This window comes from Schistocerca gregaria, chromosome 9 (genome assembly GCF_023897955.1).
Source record: "Schistocerca gregaria isolate iqSchGreg1 chromosome 9, iqSchGreg1.2, whole genome shotgun sequence".
NCBI classification, from domain to species: Eukaryota; Metazoa; Arthropoda; class Insecta; order Orthoptera; family Acrididae; genus Schistocerca; species Schistocerca gregaria.
This window is the reverse complement of record NC_064928.1, coordinates 108,032,640-108,056,289: the sequence shown is the minus strand read 5'-3', so window position 1 is coordinate 108,056,289 and position 23,650 is coordinate 108,032,640. Positions and strand designations below refer to the sequence as shown.

At 39.2% G+C, this 23,650-nt stretch overlaps 1 protein-coding gene across 1 annotated transcript in view; it reads right to left on the bottom strand.

Moving 5' to 3' along the window:
• The window catches only part of LOC126291861 (uncharacterized), a 69,712-nt gene that overhangs the window by 15,734 nt on the left and 30,328 nt on the right, over nucleotides 1-23,650 (bottom strand). The window contains exon 5 of the mRNA XM_049985582.1: nucleotides 8,159-8,312. Within this exon, the coding sequence (XP_049841539.1) occupies nucleotides 8,159-8,312 (154 nt within the window). The remainder of the gene's footprint in view (nucleotides 1-8,158; nucleotides 8,313-23,650) is intronic.

Here is a 23,650-nt window from a genome sequence, read left to right as displayed (position 1 = left end):
GACAGTGCTGTAGAAGCTGACTTTGGAGAAGAGCAGTTTGAGCTCTGGAGAAATGTGGGAACACGCAAGGCAGTACTGACCCTATGATTCATATTGCAAAAATAGGTTGAATAAAGGGAAAGCTACATTTATAATATTTGTAGATTTAGAAACAGTTTTTGACAACATTGACTGGAATACATGGTTGGAAATTGTGAAGGTAGGTGAGGAAAAAACTACAGAAGTGAAGAGTTATCAACAACTGGGGCAGACACCAGACTGTAGTCATAGGAATCTAGCAACATGAAAGGGCATCAGTAGTTGTGAAGGGAGTGCTGCTGGGTTGTAGTCTATCCCTGATGTTATTCAATCTGTACATTAAGCAAACATTAAAGAAAACTGTGGAGAAATCTGGAAATAGTTCAGGTAAGAGAAATTAAAGCTCTGAGGTTTGCCAATGTGATTGTAAGCCTCCTGTACACCAAACAAACCTATGAACATTCATGTTTTTCTTCTTTGTGTACATACAATATCCCATCCTTTAATGAACATTATTCTAGGGCAGGATGCACAAGCATTTTCTAAAGAATCTCCTCCATATACTGACTTCATTTTCTCAGTATCCTACCAGTTAACTTAAGTCTTCCATCTGCATTACCTATGACTGAGTAATTTCTGAGAACATTTCTCATGGACAATATCAATGGCCTCAATAAAATATTTTAAAAACTGAATTTAAAATAGTCTTGACTGCAATAAAATATTCATTGACAATTGTAACTGGTTTCAGTCAAATTGTGACAATCTTCTTCAGACCATATGACACCATGATGGCAGGTGGTTGCATTGAATGGAGCAGTTGACATTCATGGATCCACAATATCTGTCTGCCAATATGGTGTAGTAAGGTCACAATTTGACTGCAACTGGTTACGATTACCAATAAATATTTTATTGTGTTTTTAATACAAGTTTAAAAAACCTATGACCAAGCCTCTGTTATCAATTGTTTTCATATACCTACAGGTTGTCACAGCTAGGTATTTGTAAGAGTCTACCAATCCCAATTGTGACTCTCTGTTGTAGTCATAGGATACTATTTTTTGTATTTTGTGAAGTGTGAAATTTTACATTTATGAACATTTAAATTTGTTTTCAGTATTTGCACCACTTTGAAATCTTATAAAGATCTGACTGGATATTTGTAGTTTTATTTCAGACAGTGCTTCATTATAGATTACAGCATCATCTGCTAAACATCTGAGATTACTCTCAATACTGTCAGTAATTTCATTAATATACAATATGAACAGTATGGTGCCAACACACTTCCATGGGGCAGACCTAAAGTTATTTCTACTTATGCCAAAGACTCTCAATCGGAGATAACATGTTGTATCCTCTCTACCATGAAGTCCTCAATTCTGTGACAAATTTTGTTTGATGTCCCACATGACTGTGTATTCATTAATAGACAGGGTGGAACTGAAGCAAATGCTTTATGGAAGTCAGGAAATACTGCATCTACCTGATCGAGCAAGCAGTAAAGGAAACAAAAGAAAAATTCGGAGTAGGTATTAAAACCCATGGAGAAGAAATAAAAACTTTGAGGTTCGCCGATGACATTGTAATTCTGTCAGAGACAGCAACGAACTTGGAAGAGCAGTTGAATGGAATGGACAGTGTCTTGAAAGGAGGATATAAGATTAACATCAACAATAGCAAAACGAGGATAATGGAATGTATTCGAATTAAGTCGGGTGATGCTGAGGGAATTAGATTAGGAAATGAGACACTTAAAGTAGTAAAGGAGTTTTGCTATTTGGGGAGCAAAATAACTGATGATGGTCGAAGTAGAGAGGATATAAAATGTAGACTGGCAATGGCAAGGAAAGCATTTCTGAAGAAGAGAAATTTGTTAACATCAAGTATAGATTTAAGTGTCAGGAAGCCGTTTCTGAGGAGGTATTGAATAGAATTGGGGAGAAGAGGAGTTTGCGGCACAAGTTGACAAGAAGAAGGGACTGGTTGGTAGGACATGCTCTGAGGCATCAAGGGATCACAAATTTAGCATTGGAGGGCAGTGTGGAGGGTAAAAATCATAGAGGGAGACCAAGAGATGAATACACAATGCAGATTCAGAAGGACGTAGGTTGCAGTAATTACTGGGAGATGAAGAAGCTTGCGCAGGATAGAGTAGCTTGGAGAGCTGCATCAAACCAGTCTCAGGACTGAAGACCACAACAACAACTGATTGCCTTCATCCACTGCTTTCAGAATGTCACATGAGAGAAGCGTGACATGCACGTCAAAAGAACAGACACCATCCATATATAAAAACTCTTAAAGCTAAATAAAAATGACATTATTAACATTCTACATCTTCAGTCTTCCTTGCCTACATGTTTATTTCTCAACATAGTCATCCTGGCAACTAACACATTTCTCCAACAAGAGACCAGTTTATTGACACTGTCATTGTAGGATGTTTAACTTTGTTAATGAAGCAACAACCTCACCTTCATTGCTGTCAGAGTGAAGTCCTCAAAGAGATGAAAATCAGATGGGGCCAACACAGGACTATGTAGAGGATGATCGATGACAGTGAACACAAGACATTGGATCGTTGAAGATGTTGCAGCACTGTGTGCAGTCTGTCATTGTATGCTGAAGGAGATGGTGCTCCATGTGTGGATGAACTCTTTGAATTTGAAACTCGATTACAGCATGTTGTTTGTCATACACCGACATAGTCACATTACACAACACCACCAGTTACACATAACAATTCAGAGCCCTCTAGTTATATACGTCTGCTAATATGTAGACATGAAGAATAAAGATGTAGAATATTAAATATACATGTCTTATTTAAAAAGCTTGAAGAGTTTTCACATAAAAAATTCTTTTCTGGGATGTTTTCTGCTGCCAGTCAGTCCACATGGACTAGCGCTCAGACAAGCAACTGAAAAATATTCTGTGTTATGCATAGCTTGTAACTTTTATAGAATTCTCTGCTATTTTTAAGACCTTCAGTTCACATGCTACATTATTCCCAGAAAATTTGCTGTAAATTTTGGATACCGAAATACATTTTTTACAACTTTAGATTTTTATAACTTTAAAACTCTATTAAATAACAAGTGGTTTTCAGCATGTGATAAGATAACTTACAGTTTTTTAAATATTTTCCAGGTGCTATAGTCTGATGGAAAGTATAGACATGACAGGGAAAGCTCTGCGTGTAGCCTGGTTCACAGAGATGCAGTCTGATACCAATGTACAACAAAACTTTTAGGTTCAATATGGAAAGAAACTTCAGTACCGGCAACTATTTGGGATTGGCGCATGTCTTTCATGGAAAGTTTATTCATTTAATTAATTTTCACAGTTACAACCTATTTTCAGATAATCTAAAATAGGCCAGGAAATTCACATTTTTGTGAACAACAATAGATGCATATATTAATTATTTCTTCCCATCAGTGAAATGAAATGAAATGTTGTGTGACGAGGGCCTCCCGTCGGGTAGACCGCTAGCCTGGTGCAAGTCTTTCGATTTGATGCCACTTCGGCGACATCGATGGGGATGAAATGATGATGATTAGGACAACACAACACTCAGTCCCTGAGCAGAGAAAATCTCCGACCCAGCCGGGAATCGAACCCGTGCCCTTAGGATTGACAGTCTATTGCACTGACCACTCAGCTACCGGGGGCAGACTCTTCCCATCAGTAATCATAAAACTTTTGGCCCTTAGACTACCGGTTTCAGTTAGTAATGACCATCTTCAGAAAAGTTTTATAACATGTCCTGAAATAAGAAAACCATAGTGGCATTGTCACAAAACACACAAAAAACCATTGTTGCACATATCTTAAACATGATTTCAACTAGGCCACAGTTTTGCCACAGTCATACTGTCACACTGCCAGATCTGTGGCCTAGTTTACATTATATCTTAAATATGTGTGATGATACTATGCTGGTTTTGTGTATATTTTGTGACAGTGCTACTGTGGCTTTGTTATTTTAGGACATGTAATAAAACGAATCTCAAGATGGTCATTTCTAACTGTAATGGTAGTCTATGGACCAAAAGTTTTATGATAATTGGTGGAAATAAAAGAAAGTCGGTCTAAGCTTCCTGGGAAAAAAAAAAAAAAAAATGCTAATACTACAAAAATGCTAATACTCCAAATACAATAAACCCTTTAACCAATTAACCAAATACTAATACTAAAATTAGTACACTACAGATTCTGTTCTGTTTTGTTCAATTATTAGAGTGCTTCTAAAATGTAGAGGGTTGTTTCCTCTATCGGATCCGGCCTCATACTACTCCAGTCAACAGCCATTATCAGCTTGATTTCTTGGGCATAGGGCATCATGTCTGCAGCATTTCCACTATAACAAGTGATTTCATGGTTCACTGTAACTTCTTAGAATCCACACTTTCCTCATCACTTCCACCAATTCAATGTAAATTCTTGAAAACCATTTCATTCAGTGGTCATCGACCTCAGTTCTTTTCCTGATTTCTGAGTCTAATTGGCATATTTCTAGAACTGCTAACATTGAATCATTTAGGATAGTGCTGTAGGTGGCTGTTAGCCTCTATGGAAACATGTTGTATTCCCCATAAAAAGGGGCTGGTCACCCATCTGTTTCAGAAAACAAAGTGGACAAGGTGTATGGTGGGCATCTGCACAGTGCTGACAAAATTAGTGAGTATGGTGGCCACAGACTTGAGAATCCCTCAATAAACAGCGCACAAAGTGTTGAAAAGAGGTTATGTCAATACGCATTTAAGGTGCAGATGCTTCGCACATTACAGCTGATAGACAATCCTTAGCATGTACAGTCTGCTGTAGATATCTTAACAAAGACTAATGACCATTTGGAAAAAAAATGCACCTACTGAACTGAACTGTCATAGCTTCATATTGGTTTTTATAATGGATTAAATGCATCAAATTCAGGTCATAGACCTAAAAAAAAGTTAAGAAATGCATTCAAAATGCATTTGGACACGTCATCATATAATTCCTGGAGTGTACACGGGTATTGTTCTTGCTACTAAGGGTGCAGAAATTGATGTGTATTACTGAGGAAACTAGCTGGTATTCTCTAGTATAGTTCTGATGTTATTTATGTTACTAAACAGGTTAAACACTGCACAATGTACAATTTCAGTTGGAGATTGGCTATCTAAATTTCATTTTCAATATTTCATTTATTACTGATCAAATTTAAAATGCTGTCATGGCATAATTAAGAGATGAGCTCACATTGAATGTTAATACTATAAGTCAAGAATTAAAGTCAGAAACAGTGCAGTGTCTTGAGGCAGCATAACTCCTGACATGCAAACAATCCATATTATGTTGTTGTTGTTGTTGTTGTTGTTGTCTTCAGTCCAGAAACTGGTCTGATGCAGCTCTCCATGTTACTCTACTCTGTGCAAGCTTCTTCATCTCCCAGTACCTACTGCAACCTACATCCTTCTGAATCTGCTGTGCAAGCTTCTTCATCTCCCTGTACCTACTGCAACCTACATCCTTCTGAATCTGATTAGTGTATTCATCTCTTGGTCTCCCTCTGCGATTTTTACCCTGCACGCTGCCCTCCAATACTAAATTGGTGATCTCTTGATGCCTCAGAACATGTCCTACCAACTGATCTCTCCTTCTGCTCAAGTTGTGCCACAACATTCTCTTCTCCCTAATTCTATTCAGTACCTCCTCATTAGTTATGTGATCTACCCATTTAATCTTCAGCATTCTTCTCATTCTTCTGCAGCACCACATTTCAAAAGCTTTTATTCTCTTCTTGCCCAAACTATTTATCGTCCATGTTTCACTTCCATTCATGGCCACACTCCATACAAATACTTTCAGAAACTGACACTTAAATCTATACTCAATGTTAACAAATTTCTCTTCTTCAGAAACGCTTTCCTTGGTGTTGCTAGTCTACAATTTACATCCTCTCTACTTCGATGATCATTTTCCTCCCCAAATAGCAAAACTCATGTAATACTTTAAGTGTCTCATGTCCTAATCTAATTCCCTCAGAATCAGCTGACTTAATTCGACTACATTCCATTATCCTCATTTTGCTTTTGTTGATGTTCATCTAATATCATCCTTTCATCACTATCCACTCCATTCAACTGCTCTTTCAGGCTCTTCACTGTCTCTGACAGAATTACAATGTCACCACAAAACCTCAGAGTTTTAATTTCTTCTCCGGATTTTAATTCCTACTCCGAATTTTTCTTTTGTTTCCTATACTGCTTGCTCAATATACAGACTGAATAACATTGGGGATAGGCTACAACCCTGTCTCACTCCCTTCCCAACAACTGTTTTTCTTTCATGCCCCTCGACTCTTATAACTGCCACCTCGTTTCTGTACAAACTGTAAATATCCTTTTGCTGTATTTGACCCCCGACACCTTCACAATTTGAAAGAGAGTGTTCCAGTCAACATTGTCAAAAGCTTTCTCTAAGAAACAAATGCTAGAAACATAGGTTTGCCTTTCCTTATTCTATCTTCTAAGAATGTCGTAGGGTCAGTATTGCCTCATTAGTTCCAACATTTCTATGGAATCCAAACTAATCTTCCCTGAGATTGGCCTGTACTAGTGTTTCCTTTTGTCTGTAAGGAATTCACATTAGTATTCTGCAACCGTGACTTATTAAACTGATAGTTTGGTAATTTTCACATCTGCCAATACCCGCTTTCTTTGGGATTGGAATTATTATATTCTTCTTGATGTCTGAGGGTATTTCGCCTGTCTCATACATCTTGCTCACCAGATGGTAGAGTTTTGTAAGGGCTGGCTCTCCCAAAGCTGTCAGCAGTTCTAATGGTATGTTGTCTACTCCTGGGGCCTTGTTTTTACTTAGGTCTTTCTATTATATCTAACTTTAACCTATCCATTTCCTGTTTCAAATTTTCTAACCTACCTACCCAATGAAGGGATCTGACATTCCATGTTCTGATCCATAGAATGCCTCTTTTCTTTCTCCTGATAACGACATCCTCCTGAGTAGTTCCTGCCTGGGGATCCAAATGGGGGACTATTTTACCTCCAGAATATTTTATCCAAGAGGACGCCTTCATCATTTAACCAAACAGTAAAGCTGCATATCCCTTTGGAAAAATTACGGCTGTAGTTTCCCCTTGCTTTCAGCCATTTGAAACACCAGCACAGCAAGGCCATTTTGGTTTGTGTCACAAGGCCAGATCAGTCAATCATCCAGACTGTTACCCCTGCAAAACTGAAAAGGCTACTGCCCCTCTTCAGGAACCACATGTTTGTCTGGCCTCTCAATAGATATGGTTCATGGTGGGGGGATGACTATACGCATCCAGTATTTGAGAATGAGAGCACTTAGTGACTTCTAATAAACTTTATACATAATTTAAAATCTTTTTCTAGCTGATGCACCCCAAAAAATAATGACTTACTTCACTTACCTCAGTTTAGCTGTCCATGCAATGCAACTTCGAACTACCAACTGCACTTCCAAATTATATCATTGTACACTACATCATTCAGGAGATATGACACTGTAAATATTGAAATGCTTTGAACACAAGCTTTTCTTAAAATGGAGTGCAAATTACCCAGACTATGTTCATATAGTATTTGATAATGAGAGCACTTAGTGCCTTGCAACAAACTTTAAAAGTAATTTCAAACCTTTAGTAAACTTTTTTGCAAGTCTATCAGTGAATAATCGGAAACTAATAAAACCAATATAATTATGGTTTTGCATCTTGAACCATAAGATTTCACACATTTAACATAAAATATTTAGCTCATCTGTAAAAAATCAGACTTATGAATCTGTTTTATACATGTCAGTTCAGTTCTTTGGAGAATCTGGGAAGTGTGGGTGCTTACTGGTTAGAATCCAAGGCTTTAACAATAATTTATGGACACCCTGTACATAAAAATAAAAACAGCCACTGTAAAATGATGTTCAGGCAAGGGGAGAGAAGATGGGGTGGTCAAAAAGCTCACGGCCCCTCCCCCCCTATCCTCCTCCTCCCCCCTCTTTCTTCTCTCAGACCCATGCCTGTTTTGGAGCTCAGAGTGTGTTCTAGGCTGTGGTTGCCTCCCACCCCCTCCCCCCTGTCATAATGGAGTGCATCACTACTTACTGAAGGTGAAGCTGATGACGAAGGCAAAAGTGGCCGCCACTTGGTACCGCCCGGAGTAACAGAGCCCACCGATGCCCACAGAACCAAAGACGGTGGTCAATAGGATCAAGACGCTGTCCACCAGCAGCCACGGAGTCAGCCACGAGGAGCGTTCCTGCACATGAGTTAAGGTCAGGTAAGATACAGTAAGGTATGGCAAAGCTGTCCTCAACTGTAAGGTTGATTTAAAAACTGCAGTAATTTACTAAACATGTTCTACTAATTCGGTTATACCCTTGATATCCTCCAGCCACTGAGCTGACCTGTTCGGGCAATTACGGGGGATGTATTGTTTATTGTGTGAAACCCAGCTCATCCAATCTGTCTTCAAAGCCCAAAAGGCAGTAAATACTGGAAACCAGGATGATGCCACATTCCTGGTCTGCCAGAAGGTGTTCGATACTTTTCATTGTTGCTACCTAATGACCAAAAAATGAACATTTGGAGTATCAGACCAGCTGTGGTTTGAGTGGTTCCTAGCCAAAACAGAACACAGCATGTCATTCCCAACACAGTGGCAGTTTTAGACTAAAATGTAACTGTGAAGGTATGCCAAGGCGCTGTTATAGGTTATTTACTCTTCACTATGTAATATAAATGACCTGGTCGATAATGTTAGAAGTACCATGAGGATTTTGTAGATTTTGCTGTTACATACAGAGAAATCTCAACACTAGAAGACTGTAGTAAAATGCAGGAAGACCAGCAGAGAATTGATACTTGGTGCAGGGAATGGCAGTTGATTATCAACATAAATGAATGTAGCATAGCATGTTGCACATAAATATAAGGAAAGAACCATTATTGTGTGATTATCACTGAAAGCAATCACACACATTAAATATCTCTGAATATATGTACAGAGTGATTTAAAGTGGAACAATCACATCAAACTAATTGCAAGTAAGGCAGATGCTAGACAGATTCATTGTAAAAAGCCTCAGGAAGTGTAGTTCACCCATGGAGAAGGTGTCTTACAAAATTCATTTGACAAATACTTGAATACTGCTCTTATGTCTGGAATCTGTTCCATGTAGGACTGATTCAGGAAATAGATAATTTACGAAGAAGAGCAGCACATTTTATCACAGGTTTATTTAGTAAGCACTAATGCATGACACTGATGCTTATCCAGCTCCAGTGGTAGAAGCTCCAAGAGAGGCAATGTGTGTGCAGTTTACATGTAAAATTCCAAGAGTGTACATTTCTGTAAGAGTCTCTTCCTCCTATATTACTTCTTCATAAGGGGCAATGAAGATAAAATTAGAGAGATTCAATTGTTCGTTCTGGAGCTGTTCATGATGAACACAAAAAGAGGGATGTGCAATAGCACACAAAGTACCTTCAACCACATACCTTAGAGTGCCTTGCAGAGTATAAATGTAGGCATAGATCTAGATGTGTATGTAGTTTGGTAATTCATAGCAAAGTTACACTGTGACAATAAATTACATAATAGAAAAAAAAGGGAAACAAAAAATATTTTTATTGGTCTGTATAATGCACTGTAAAGGAACCACTCTAAAAACCAGGATATCTGTGATGTAGGAGTAGTTTGCAGAAACTGGGGAAGATATTAGAAATGTAAGCAATATACATAGCCTAACATAAAGTGAAGCAGTCAGGAGTGGAGAAAGAAACAAAATGAAATGCCACAGATTGAGATATTATTATAGTGGTTACAAAATCAAGTCAAATTTACAAAGAACTTGGAAGTACACACTCATTTCTTAGTATGATGGTGGAGCTCCTCTTGTATGGATGTGTGTGCTAACTTGGTTGAGAATGGTGTCATGAAGCTGTCATACCCTCTCCTGAGGCAAGCTGACTCCCAATTGTTGTAACTGTCCTGGCACTGGGATGGAGTTTATTCCCAGCTGGTCCCACACATGTTCTGTCAGGCAGAGATATGGAGATTTTGCTAATAACAGGAGTATCTCAATGTCACACAGGCAGTTCATAGACACATGTACTGTGGTTGCACTAGCATTGTCCTGTTGAAAAATGGCACCACAGTAATACAGCAGGATGCCAGATTTCTGAGAAGTACCATGGTGCTGTTGAAGTTCCCTCAAACACCACCAGTCATGATCTGAAGTCATACCCAATGGATCCCCACATCACTAAACCAGGGATAACACAGGCTGTGCATCCCCAAAACAGTGGAAGAATGGGACCTCCATAGGTTACTACCATACTGGCAGATGAAGGTCATCCAGTGTATTGCAGAACCAAGATTCATTGCAAAATACAGTGATATGCCAATCACCAGCAGTGCACACTTTCTGGTCACAGCACCATTCCAAATGCCACCATCTATGTTGTGGCATTAATGGTGGCCTACAAATGAGACCTTCGTTCCCTAGTCCAGCTGCTCCTAGTCTATGACCAATGGTGCGTGATGACACAGAATGTTTCAGCGAGTCAATTACTTGTTCTCAGATGTCAGGCAGAGATGTGGAGGGGCTACAATGTGCTTGGTGCACAATATGGTAAACCTACTTTCTGACGGTCAGACATGGTGAATCTTTATGACAAATGTGCCAGCCCTCATGTTCCTGAACAGTCGAACACTGGGACACTCTTGCAGCCAAGTACCCCAAAAATTAGGATATTGCATGATTTGACCAACTGGCCAAATAGAGAACCCCAATACAAACATCATCAGGTAGTGATTACTTTGTCTCATGAAAATCTGCATCTCCGTCTCATTCCAAATGATGACTCAACATCTGATGATCTTCATGCCGCTTATATACCCTACAAGGTCTGCTAACAACACTAAACACAAAAAGCACTAATGCCATCTGATGGCCATTCTATCTGTCACAGATAACTGCAGCTCTAATCATTTATATACCAGAATGTAAGAAGTTACAGTGGCATCTGACTATGTCACCTGGGAGATTCACTCTTTTTGCAAGGCAGTGTAGTTTGTATTGCTTTTGGAAGAAATAATTTTTTGTGGAAGTTCTATGCCTTTCAGTCTAAACAGATGGGCAAAAAGGAATCTAAAGTAGTTCAAGAACAAGATTTGTGTGTGTGTGTGTGTGTGTGTGTGTGTGTGTGTGTGTGTGTGTGAGTGAGAGAGAGAGAGAGAGAGAGAGAGAGAGAGAGAGAGACAGAGAGAGAGAGTGGGTGTAGGTGCATGTGCACAAAATTGGGGAAGGACATGGGGTGGAGTGGGGTATGAATCAGAGCAGGGTAGTAAAAGTGAGAATGTACCCAGGGCAGAATTTGAAACTTTTTTCAACTCTCTTGATGCTGTCACATGTGACTACCACTCGCAGATGCTATACTTCTTTGGTATGCAGTGTGGAAGCCATGAAACAACTGATGAAGCCAACACACCAATGACCAACTAAGAAACATTTAGTTCACCTCAAAGTAATGAGCAACTCTTAGGAAATTGAGGCACTGATTACTGTTAATAGAATGGGCATACAGAGGGGTCAAAAAAAATGTATCCACTGTTTAAAAGTCCATAGCTGGCAAACTAACTGATGGAGTTGTCTCATCTTGGTAGTATAATAGTTTGTAGTTCTGGCAATCGCCACACAAGTTTTGTATTGCATTGTTTTGTTCTCAATTGCACCTAGTTACTTTAGTAAACATGGCTGGCGCAAGGCTTACATTCGATGAAAGGAAGTCTGTTTTGAAGTGGTATTTTAAGTACAAAAACATTAATGAGGTTCAATGGCAATGGCGAAATGAGTACCAAACAGAACCACCGACAGGTTTGAGACAAATTTGAAGCTGAAGGCTGTGTTAAAGATGTACACAAACAATGAACTGGATGACCTGTAACAGTAACAAGTCTAGCTATCTCCCGTCGTGTGTTACAACAATCCACTCGCTCACCACAGAAGTATGTGAGACAGTGTGCTCATGAAACTGGAGTGAGTCGCTCAAGTGTTCGGCAAATTTTGAAGACAGCAAAGAGGAAGTGCTACATCCCATGATTGCTACAGACAGTGAACAAGGATGACCCAGATCATAGAATGGAGTACTGCGAATGGTTTATGAACATGGTGGGCAGCAATGAAGAGTTTGCAGAGATGACTGTGTGGTCTGATGAGGCACAGTTCAAACTCAACTGTACAGTAAATTGCCACAATTACATCTACTGGGCCACTGAAAATCTGAACGTCCATGTAGATAAAGCCGTGAATTTGCCAGGAGTTAATGTGTGGTGTGGGTTGTCTTACAGGGGCTTGATTGGGCCATTCTTCTATGAAGGCACAGTGACCGGTGAGGTGTACCTTCAGTAGCTTCAGACATCCATTGTACCTGCCATCTGAGACTTATATGGAGATGGAAGAGTTTACTTTCAACAAGATGGTGGCCCAGTCCACTACCAAAATCATGTTAGGACATATCTCGACGAAAGTCTGCCAGGAAGATGGATAGGCTGTAGAGGTGCTGTGGAGTATCCACCACGTTCCCCAGACATAACTCCTCTGGATTTTTACCTGTGGGGAACACTAAAGGATGTCGTTTATCAACAAAAGCCACGCATATTGGATGCTCTTCTAGAATCCATCATACATTCATGTGCAAATATCCAACTGAACATTTTACAGTCAGTAGTTCATGCTACAGTTCGGTGGCATTGTTCATGTGTGGATGTTAATGGTGACCAGTGATGTCTTTAAGTTAAACTTTAAGCTACACTTTCACCAAAAATAAGACAACTCTGTCAATTAGTTTGAAAGTTATGGACTTTTAAACAGTGGATGCATTTTTTTGGACCCCTCTGTGTTATTACTTACAATTGTTATTTTGTGATTGGAGACATCAGCTGTTTTCGGTCAAATGATTCAGAACTTACATCTACATACACACTCCACAAGCCACTGTTCATTGTATGGTGGAGGGTACTTTGTATCCCTCTGAGTGAGCATGATCTCCCTCATTTTACATTTTCTGCCTTTATGCGAGACAAATGTCAGAGGCAAAAGCATATGTAGAAGAGATCACTAAAGGAGTTAGTAGGAATCTAATGTTGAGGGTAGTGTACAGTAGAAATCAAGGTGCTTCCTTCCATTCCACTGTAGCCCTGAGAGTATGATGAATCTAAGAATAGTGGCACTTTCTACTTACTAATTCATTCTCTCTTACTGAAGCATGTAGAGCTGTAAGGCTAGTTGTGACTGAGTACTCAATATGAGCATGCTATCTTGTTGCTGTAGTGTAGCAGTGACAAAGTGAAAATGAGCAGTTGTCGGGGTCAGATAGCCACTAACAATGCGTGTTTTGTGAGGTTGTGGAGGGTGAAAGATGAAAATTAAGTGATACAGTGTATACAATCACAGATGTGCTCAATAAGAACAAGAGTGATGTTTGGAAATGTTTGATGCTATAGTCCACAGTTCAGTTGAGAAACATACTAAGTTTGTCCAGCGCAAAGAAAAGTCTTGTTTATTACACTTCTATCATGAGTAAACAAAAAGCTCTGTCAAATGATAATGTGACACAGAGAAACATTACTGTTATTTTCCTGCCACTAAAATGTGCGCTATTTCATACTCTTTTGGTCAGGGTAACTTGAATCTAAGCGCAATTGTGAGTTGCGTAGCTTATCATTCACTGCTTTTTCAAAGACTGCTGTAAATTCACCTCAATAATTAATCACCATGTAGAGAATCCACTTCATCCCTGTGTCCTGTTGCTCTGTACTGTAATCATATACCTGGCAATACATCAAAAGACACACACACACACACACACACACACACACACACACACACACACACAACATGACAACTGTCTTCACCGCTACTGAAATGATGTGAACTTTGCTTGTCAAACTCTGATAACCATGATTCAACTAACTAATCGATACACAACATCTCATTCCAGATATGTTCTGCATACAAAGAATATACAATACAAAGATTTATCTGAGTTAATATATGAGTAAAAGTGTAATTAAAAATTGACATATCACACCATTGTGACAGTATTGTTAGCAATGATGTAAGAAATGCCCTACAAGTGGCAACTTACTACAGACATGTGAAAAACAGTCACAATACCATTTGAAAATGGCTTTTGCACATGTGACATGCACCATGGAAGAATAGTGTTCTGTCAAACATTTTCTGAACAGTGAATTTACGGAGACTATTTAAATCCATTGGCGAATGAAGCCCGAGTGTGGTGTTGCATGACTATTATTGCAGTAAGTGTATGAGTGGGATACAAAGTTTGGAAATGGAATGATTTCTTTGACAGACACTCAGCACCCAAGTCAGACACACTGAAATGTGACACCAGTCTATTGCTGAAGTTGAAGCCACTGCAAAGGAAAATCACCATGTGACAGCCACTGATCTGGACATTATTCATGGCTCAGCACATCAAATCATTTTTTAAGCTTTTCTGCAAGTGATATGAGGTAAGTCCTGAATTATAGTGTACAGAACCCTCACACTAAGTACCTCAGAATCACATTGGATTGTTCAGGACTCACCTCACATCTCTTATCCAGACACTGGGTGACATGCTCTGTGAAGAGGCCTTGTATCTCATGTACTTTGTGGCTGAATATTGTGCAGCACTATGATACAAGAATATACCTGTCAGTAAGGTAGATGTTCAACTCAATGATTCCATGAGAATATTAACAGGTACCTGAAGATCAACTCTTCTACCTTCTCTCTGTAACATTGCTCCAACACATTTGAGATGACAAGAAGCAGTGACCCATGAATGGGAAAAGATTAATCACAGATTTTTCCCCAAGGCTACCTGTCTAGGAAATTGTGCTCAGTCCACCCAGCATGTGTCTCAGGTCAAGGAAACCATTTTGAATAGCCCACGAGGACCAACCACTGAAAATTGAAGATGTGTGGAAAGAGAGACAGAAAACCAAAATCAGCATACACTGTCATGGCTCTGAAGACCCTCTAAGTATAGTGGACTTACAACCGCCTAGAAAAACATTGTGTCAACTGAACAGAGCCCAATATGAACATAGAAGAACTTAAGTCCTTCAAGTACAAGTGGGGGACTCTGGACACTCCATTATGTGAATGTGAAGCTTGGTAGCTGATCATTGACAACATTGTAGGAGGATATCCTAAAATATGTTTCAGTGAAGACTGGAAGCATATCATCAATGCCTCTCCAAGAACACTGGAATGGATAGACGCTCTTGACATGACTAAGATCAACTGAGACCATAGCTCTTGTATTCCTCTTTTATATTTTATTGTTTAAATATTGATGTGAATTGTACATGTATATCCATATAATAAATAAATAATAATTCAGGAAGTGCTTAAGTTTTGCAAAGTGTCTTTGAGATGGTAGCATGGTATCTCACTCCAGAACTGAAAGAGTGACCTTTTAATGTCTGTGAACAACTTTTGTGAGAAGTAGAAAGTGTTGGCTTCTTTGTGAGAATCATTCATCATCATTTAAGACTAATTATGCCTTTCAGCATTCAGTCTGGAGCATAGTTCCCCTTATAAAATTCCTCCATGATCCCCTATTCAGTGCTAACATTGGTGCCTCTTCTGATGTTAAGCCTATTACTTCAAAATCATTCTTAACCTTATCCAGGTACCTTCTCCTTGGTTTACCCCGACTCCTCCTACCCTCTACTGCTGAACCCATGAGTCTCTTGGGTAACCTTGCTTCTCCCATGCATGTAACATGACCCCACCATCTAAGTCTGTTCATCCTGACTGCTACATCTATAGAGTTCATTCCCAGTTTTTCTTTGATTTCTTCATTGTGGACACCCTCCTTCCATTGTTCCCATCTACTTGTACCTGCAATCATCCTAGCTACTTTCATATCTGTAACCTCAACCTTGTTGATAAGGTAACCTAAATCCACCCAGCTTTCGCTCCCGTACAACAAAGTTGGTCAAAAGATTGAACGGTGCACAGATAACTTAGTCTTGGTACTGACTTCCTTCTTGCAGAAGAGAGTAGATCATAGCTGAGCACTCACTGCATTAGCTTTGCTACACCTCACTTCCAGTTCTTTCACTATGTTGCCATCCTGTGAGAATATGCATCCTAAGTACTTGAAACCGTCCACCTGTTCTAACTTTGTTCCTCCTATTTGGCACTCAGTCCATTTATATCTCTTTCCCACTGACACTACTTTCATTTTGGAGATGGTAATCTTCATACCATAGTCCCTACATTTCTGATATAGCTCTGAAATATTACTTTGCAAACTTTCAATCGAATCTGCCATCACAACTAAGTCATCCACATATGCAAGACTGCTTATTTAGTGTTCACATATCTTGATCTCACCCAGCCAGTCTATTATTTTCAACATGTGATCCATAAATAACATGAACCCCTCAAACTACTCTGAACCACAAACTCAATTTACCATAAACTCTAACTGCTGCCTGACTATCTATATAAAGACCTTTAATCATTTGCAAAAGTTTGCCTCCTGTTCCATAATCTCACAGAACAGACAATAACTGCCTCCTAGGAAACCAGTCATATGCCTTTCCTAGATCTATAAAGCATAGATACAATTCCCTGTTCCACTCGTAACACTTCTCCATTATTTGCTGTAAGCTAAAGATCTGGTCCTGACAACCTCTAAGAGGCCTAAACCCACACTGATTTTCATCCAATTTGTCCTCAACTAACACTCACACTTTCCTTTCAACAACACCTGAGAAGATTTTACCCACAATGCTGATTAAAGAGATACCTCTGTAGTTGTTACAATCTTTTCTGTTTTCATGTTTAAAGCTTGGTGTCATTACTGCTTTCGTCCAGCCTGATGGAACCTGTCCTGACTCCCACACCATTTCAATTATCCTGTGTTGCCATTTAAGACCTGACAATTCACTGTATTTGATGAGTTCCGACTTAATATCATCCACCCCAGCCGCTTTATTGCACTGCAATCTATTGACATTTTCTCCACTTCCTCAAATGTGATCCTATTTCCATCATCATTCCTATCCCACTGTACATCAAAATCTAAAACATTACTGATTGTATTTTCACCTACATTGAGCAACTCTTCAAAATAATCCCTCCATCTGCCCAAGGCAACAACAGGATTCACCAGCAGTTTTCCTGACTTGTCCAAAATACTTGTCATTTCCTTCTTACCTCCCTTTCGAAGACAGCTAATTACACTCCAGAATGGTTTTCCAGCAGCTTGATCCAAAGTCTCCAACCTGTTTCCAAAGTCTTTCCAAGATTTCTTCTTGGATGCTGCAATTATCTGTTTGGTTTTGTTTCTTTCTTCAACATAACTTTCTCTGTCTACCTGAGTTCTAGTATGCAGCCATTTTTGATACGCCTTCTTTATCCTTTTACAGGCTGCCTTGATTGTATCATTCCACCAAGCTGTTTGCTTCCTCCTACCTTTACACACTACTTTTTCAAGACATTCTTTAGCTACTTCTAGTACTGTGTCCCTGTACCTTGTCCATTCCTTTTCCAATGACTGTAGTTGACTACATTCAACTAAGTGGTACCTTTCTGAGATCACTGTTATGTAGTTGTGCCTGATTTCCTTACCCTGAAGTTCCTCCACTCTTATCCTCCTACATATGGACCTAATCTCCTGCACTTTCAGCCTCACAATACCAATTTGACTGCAGATTAAATAGTGATCAGTGTCATCAAAGAATCTCCCGAATACACATGTGTCCCTCACAGCCTGTCTGAATTCCTGATCTGTTATCATCATTAGAAGAATCATTAGAAGAGATAAAACCTGGATGAACTACATCAACCTGAAACAAAGAGAGCAACGCACCATTCCTCATCACCAAAACCCAAGAAGCTCTGGACATAGCCTGCCGCAAGGAAGCTTTGCTGACTCTCTTTTTGATGATTGAGGTGTTGCCTTGGATTGCTGCATGGTTAGGGGAAACACCAACAGTGTGTCACATTCTATCATCTTTGGCTTGCTATAACACCAAAGTGACGTGGACATCTGACTATAGGCCTCATTTTGCAATATGACAATGTTCATCTTCATACTACATGCTTGAGCCACTGATGACCTACACTTTGTTTCTCTGCCCAACCATCACACTCACCAAACCTCACACTAAGTGATTATTATAAGTTTAGACCACTCAAACAGGTGATCAGGAGGGAAGGGGGATGAAATTTTATTCAGATGAAGAGGCGTACCAGGCAGCAGATGAGTGTTTGCACACATGGCCAGAATATATATATTTTTTTTCAGAGGAGTCAGTGCACTTCCTACACACTGGAGGAAGTTGAGTGATAGGGAGACTATGTCAAAAATTGATACACTTGTACTCCATTTTTGCTCAACAATTTTTTTTTAAATTAATGTTTTTATTTGATGATCCCTTGTAAGATAATATTAAGTGCATTGTATGACAGGAAGACTATGTAGAAAAATGATAGACTTGTGCTCCTCTTCTGCTCAACACCTAAAATTAAAAAAAAATAAAGTCTCTATTTGATGCCTCTCGTAAAATAATATTACACTAGGAAGCAGTGAAATGCCGGCTAATAGGACTAGGTCAGTTCTTCCAGCCCTCATCTACCCTCCAAGTACCAATAAGAAAGTTTTTGGTATAGACCAGTATGATGCATGACTAAGCAGACATTGTTGCCACAGTGTCACTTCTGCTGCAGTTGATTTCTAGGTAACACCATAAGAAGCAATGGCTGGTAAACGAACACTTGTCATTAACAGTTTATGTGGCAATACTGCACTTCATTCACACTGGTACTGCCATGGCTTTGCAGCTTTGTTGCTACACATCACCCAGCATCATTTATAAGCACACTGCTTGGTTCCAGAATGAAATTTTCACTCTGCAGCTGAGTGTGTGCTGATATGAAACTGCTTGGTAATGTAATTTTGTGAAGAGGGCAGTGATTTTCATTTGGTAATATTGTTATTCTTGTTTGCAAGTAAATATGATAGAGTTTCAAGACACACAGAGCCGAACAAAGGTAGTCATGTACAACATATACAAATTTCTTTGTAATCTTAAAAACAATGCCAGGAAAGATTGCAACATCAAAGGTGTGTGGTGTTTCACTACAAAATGTACAGAGAATATTCACAGAGGCACAGGCAATGGAAACCTGTGGTCAAGAAGTTAATTGCAATCTATGAAGAAATACATTAGTGGAAGCAGAACTGTGATTTTGGACAATTTACAGATAGACATTGTTCATCACGCTGTATTGGAATTTTGTGATTGTACCGAGTATCCTACAAGGAAAAATGTAGCAGATGTTTTAAACAAGAAGACTGTTTCACAGGGAGCTGCCATCTGAGAGGAAGAAGTCTGAAATCTTTGAAGTTAAGTTACAGAAAATGCAGTAATGGAAGATACATTATGATGAAGAGATCCAACATTGCATCAGCTAGGACTACTTTTCTGAGAAAAATATGCACCATGGAAAAAATTATGGACACCCAATTATTTAACTCAATGAGACCTGGCTTGTCAAAATCATGGCAGAAGCACATCTGGCAGGATTCAAAGGGCAATGGCGGGTTGAAAGTGCCAACCGGCAAATGAAACAGACTGTTACATAGGATTATGCAACTATGGCTTTACCAAATGTACAACGATAATATTCACATCTAACAAATCCAATGCTTATAATGGAGAAATAAGTAGTGATTTATTTAAATACTGGTTTAGAAGAGGGTTTTGTGGCTAACATGGGTAACATCAGTTACGAACCAAGGAAAAAGGTGGAAATGCCAAATTCAATTACTAAGATGGAAGAAATTGCACAGTGACTAGAAGAGGAAAGTACATCAACTTCAGGTAGAGATGCTGGAGAAAGTCAGGAGCCACAAACACCTTCATAGTCAACAAACACCTTCAGCTTCATGCTGAGCTTAGCAGCAGAAATGGGCCACGATGTTGTGAGGCTGCCCGCTTACCATTGCCAATACATCTCAAAAGGAAATGTGTGGGTCCTAGTGAAAGGAAACATCACATTCAGAAATTCCACAGTGAGAATGAAAGCAGTGTAGAATTTACTTGAAGAAGCAATTGATGATGTCACAATGGAAGGTGCCACACAAATAATCTGCAATAAAATGACTTTCTGAAGGAAGGCATCCAGGAAAATTCATTGAAATAACTGTTGTCATCTCAAATGATTCCTCAGATAGTGAGTCACTCAAGAAGCAATAAACTGTGTTAAATATTGTGTTTCCTGTTCTTTCCCCTCCTGAAAGCTGTTTCTCACTCTGCTTGCTTTCCTCCCATCATCTTTTCCCTCTCTCCTCCCAAAAATTTATTAGTACAAGGCAGACCAGCCACCAGGCTTATACTATCTGTGCTGGCATATTTGTTGGTTTTACTTATGGGGAACTGATGACTTATGTTTTCTGTTTTTTTACTCAGGATAGAACTAACAAACAAAGTTAAGAAATGCTTAAATGTTCAAGTAATCAAAACTGAAATACCTCTATAATTTAACAGATGACTAACATAATTATTTTTTACATATTTTCTTGATGTATGGCAGCCCTTAGGATCATAAAATGTTTATTGGAATGTGCTACATACTGATTTTGGGTTATCATATCATTTTCAAGGAAGTGTCTTTCAATGCACCAAATGGCATTATCTGATGGTACAGTTTTCCGAGTTCAACTCAATACATGCAAGCAGAAGGCTTCTGACTTGTGGCAACTGAGATGTGTAAAGAGGACGTGAGTCATGGGAAGCATGCAGAAAAGGTGGAGGGGATGCCTCCTACACAAACCCCTGCAACTGCCACTTTCGCTGCTTCCTAGTACAATCGATTCTAAGATTTTTGTGCATGAGGGTGGAATGAATAGTAATGTGTCCACCTTCAGTAATTGGGTTTGGATGGGAATATTTTAATAAATCAAATGCAGAAATAATACTTAGAATGTGATCTTTAATTACCAGTATTCACTTTTCCACCTGATCGCCAGCCAATTGGATACATTGTTGCCAATGATGAACAAGTTTTCTGAAGCCATCATGGAAGAAGTTGACACTCTGTTTCTGCAGCCACAGTGTCACAGTTCTCTCAATGTCTTCATCATAAGAATAATGGTGTCCCCACAGATCATCTTTCATTAGTGGGAACAGATAGAAGTCAGATGTTGTTAAGTCTGGACTGTATGGAGGATGATTCAGTCTCTGAGGTTCTGCTGTGGTGGCACTTGAAGTGTGAGGTTTGGCACTGTCATGCTGCAGGAAAGCATTTCCCTTTTCCTTTCAGACACTTGTTAGCCATCATTTCAGAGTTCACAGTGTTGTGATGTAATGCTCTGAATTCATTGTTGTTCCACGATCAAGGCAATCAACATGGATAACACCATCTGCATCCCAGAACACTGTGGCCATGATTTTTCCAGCTGAGGGCTGCGTATTGAATTTCTTTTTCTGGGGCGAGTCTTTGTGTTGATGTTCCATAGACTGACGTTTCGTCTCTGGGTCATAATGGTTTACCCATGTTTTGTCTCCTGTCACAATTGAATGGAGAAAGGTGTCACCTTCATTCTTATAATGCAACAGGAGTTCCTGATAAATTTCAAGTCTGTGCACTGTCATTTTAGGAGTCAGCATCCGGGATACCCATCATGCACAGATCTTCCAATAGCCAAGCAAAGCAATAATGTGAACCACATGTCCTTGTGAAATGCCAATTGTGCTTGCAATTTCTCTCTGAGTCATGGCCGGCTCAAGCCCAAGTGCCGCCCTGTGCGAGCTACTAATTTGCCGCCCCCCTCACCCCCCCCCCCCCCTCCATGTTTTCTTTTTCTTTTTTTACGAAATGTTTGTGGAATTTTATTTAAACAAATCTGTAGGAAATGTCAGCAATTAATCCCTTTTTTTGTTTTTACTTTTCAGATCTACCTAGGTTTCGGCCACTGAGTGGCCAGTCTCAAAGCTTTTTATATGTGCTTACATCTAAACCATCATGTTGACAGTTACATTCAGCATGACGGTATAGATGTGAACATAACTCAAAGCATTGAGAATGGCCACACTGTGCCTGAAATCTTTATAGATCTAGAAAATAAAAACAAAAATTGCGAGTGATTGGTGACATTCTCTACAGATTTGTTCAAAAGAGTCGCTGAGCACCAGCTCAAAAATGGAGCCAAACCTGATTGCAGAAATCTAGCTAATTTTAATAAGCCTTTTGAATTTACAGAACTGTTCAAATGTGTGTGAAATCTTATGGGATTTAACTGGTAAGGTCATCAGTGCCTAAGCTTACACACTACTTAACCTATATTATCCTAAGGACAAACACACACACCCATGCCTAAGGGAGGACTCAAACTTCACCAGGACCAGACGCACAGTCTGTGACTGCAGCGCCTTAGACCACTTGGCTAATCCTGCATGGCATGAACCTACAGTTAACGTAAATAAACATTTTTCAATGGTTGTGAACAAATAATGTATTCAATGGAAAACAAAATTTATTTGCAACTTAACAATAATTTGGTTTGAAGAATAATATTTACAATAACTATTTAATGTTGAACAAAATAAGAAACAACACAGTAAATAACCAAGACACTGATCATAATATAAAAATTTAAAAAGGTACCAGAGAAATCGAACCTTCCTGGCTTTTGCTTGTGCAAACTCTTTCACATGATCTGTGTAATTTAAGTTCTCTGCTAGTTTGTGCTCAATAGATATTGTTCCAAGATCATTCAAATGAGATTGGCTCATCGTTGATAGGAGGCATGTCTTTATCAATTTCAGTTTTGAGAAACTCCTCTCTCTATTTGCAACTGTCACTGGGAGTGTTAGGAGAATTCTCAGAGCAATGTTAACATTAGGGCAAAAATTATGTCTTGCTATAAACTTCAGTGTCTCTTTTGGACCTATTCCAGGTTTCAACAATGTTGAAAGCACTTTTAGTTCTTCCCCAACTCCAGCGCATCAATGTCACTTGACTCATGATCTTGCAAAATGGCTGCGAGGTTTCTACACTTTGTGTCCAGGCTGTCAGGAGGTGCATTCTTCAGCTTGCCGATGCCATAGAGAAAATCAAAATAATCACAATCAGATTTCAGTTGACTGAATCTCTCATCCAAAGATGTGGTTACTATATCTAAAAGAAAATAGTAGAATTCAGTCTTGTAACGTTTTGTTGGGACATCTATTATCTCATCCCTTCCTTCATGGGTAAAGTGTATTGGCTTCTTACTTCGGCGCCGGTAAACACTTATCCATGGTAACATTAGATCTTCTGGCTCTAATTCTGTAGCCAGTTCTTTGGAATCCATCAATAAAGATACAAACTTTTATTCTGTTCTGCAGGTCTCAAAATATGCTTTCGTTTTTTCAAGCATTTCCACAGCCTCAGAAGCAATTATGTCAATGGTCTGGAGGATCTTACTGACTATGCTGATGTGAAGAAGAACATTGTAACAGATTACCAGAGAAGTGAGAAAGGTGTAATGTTTTTATTTGATTGGCAAGTGACA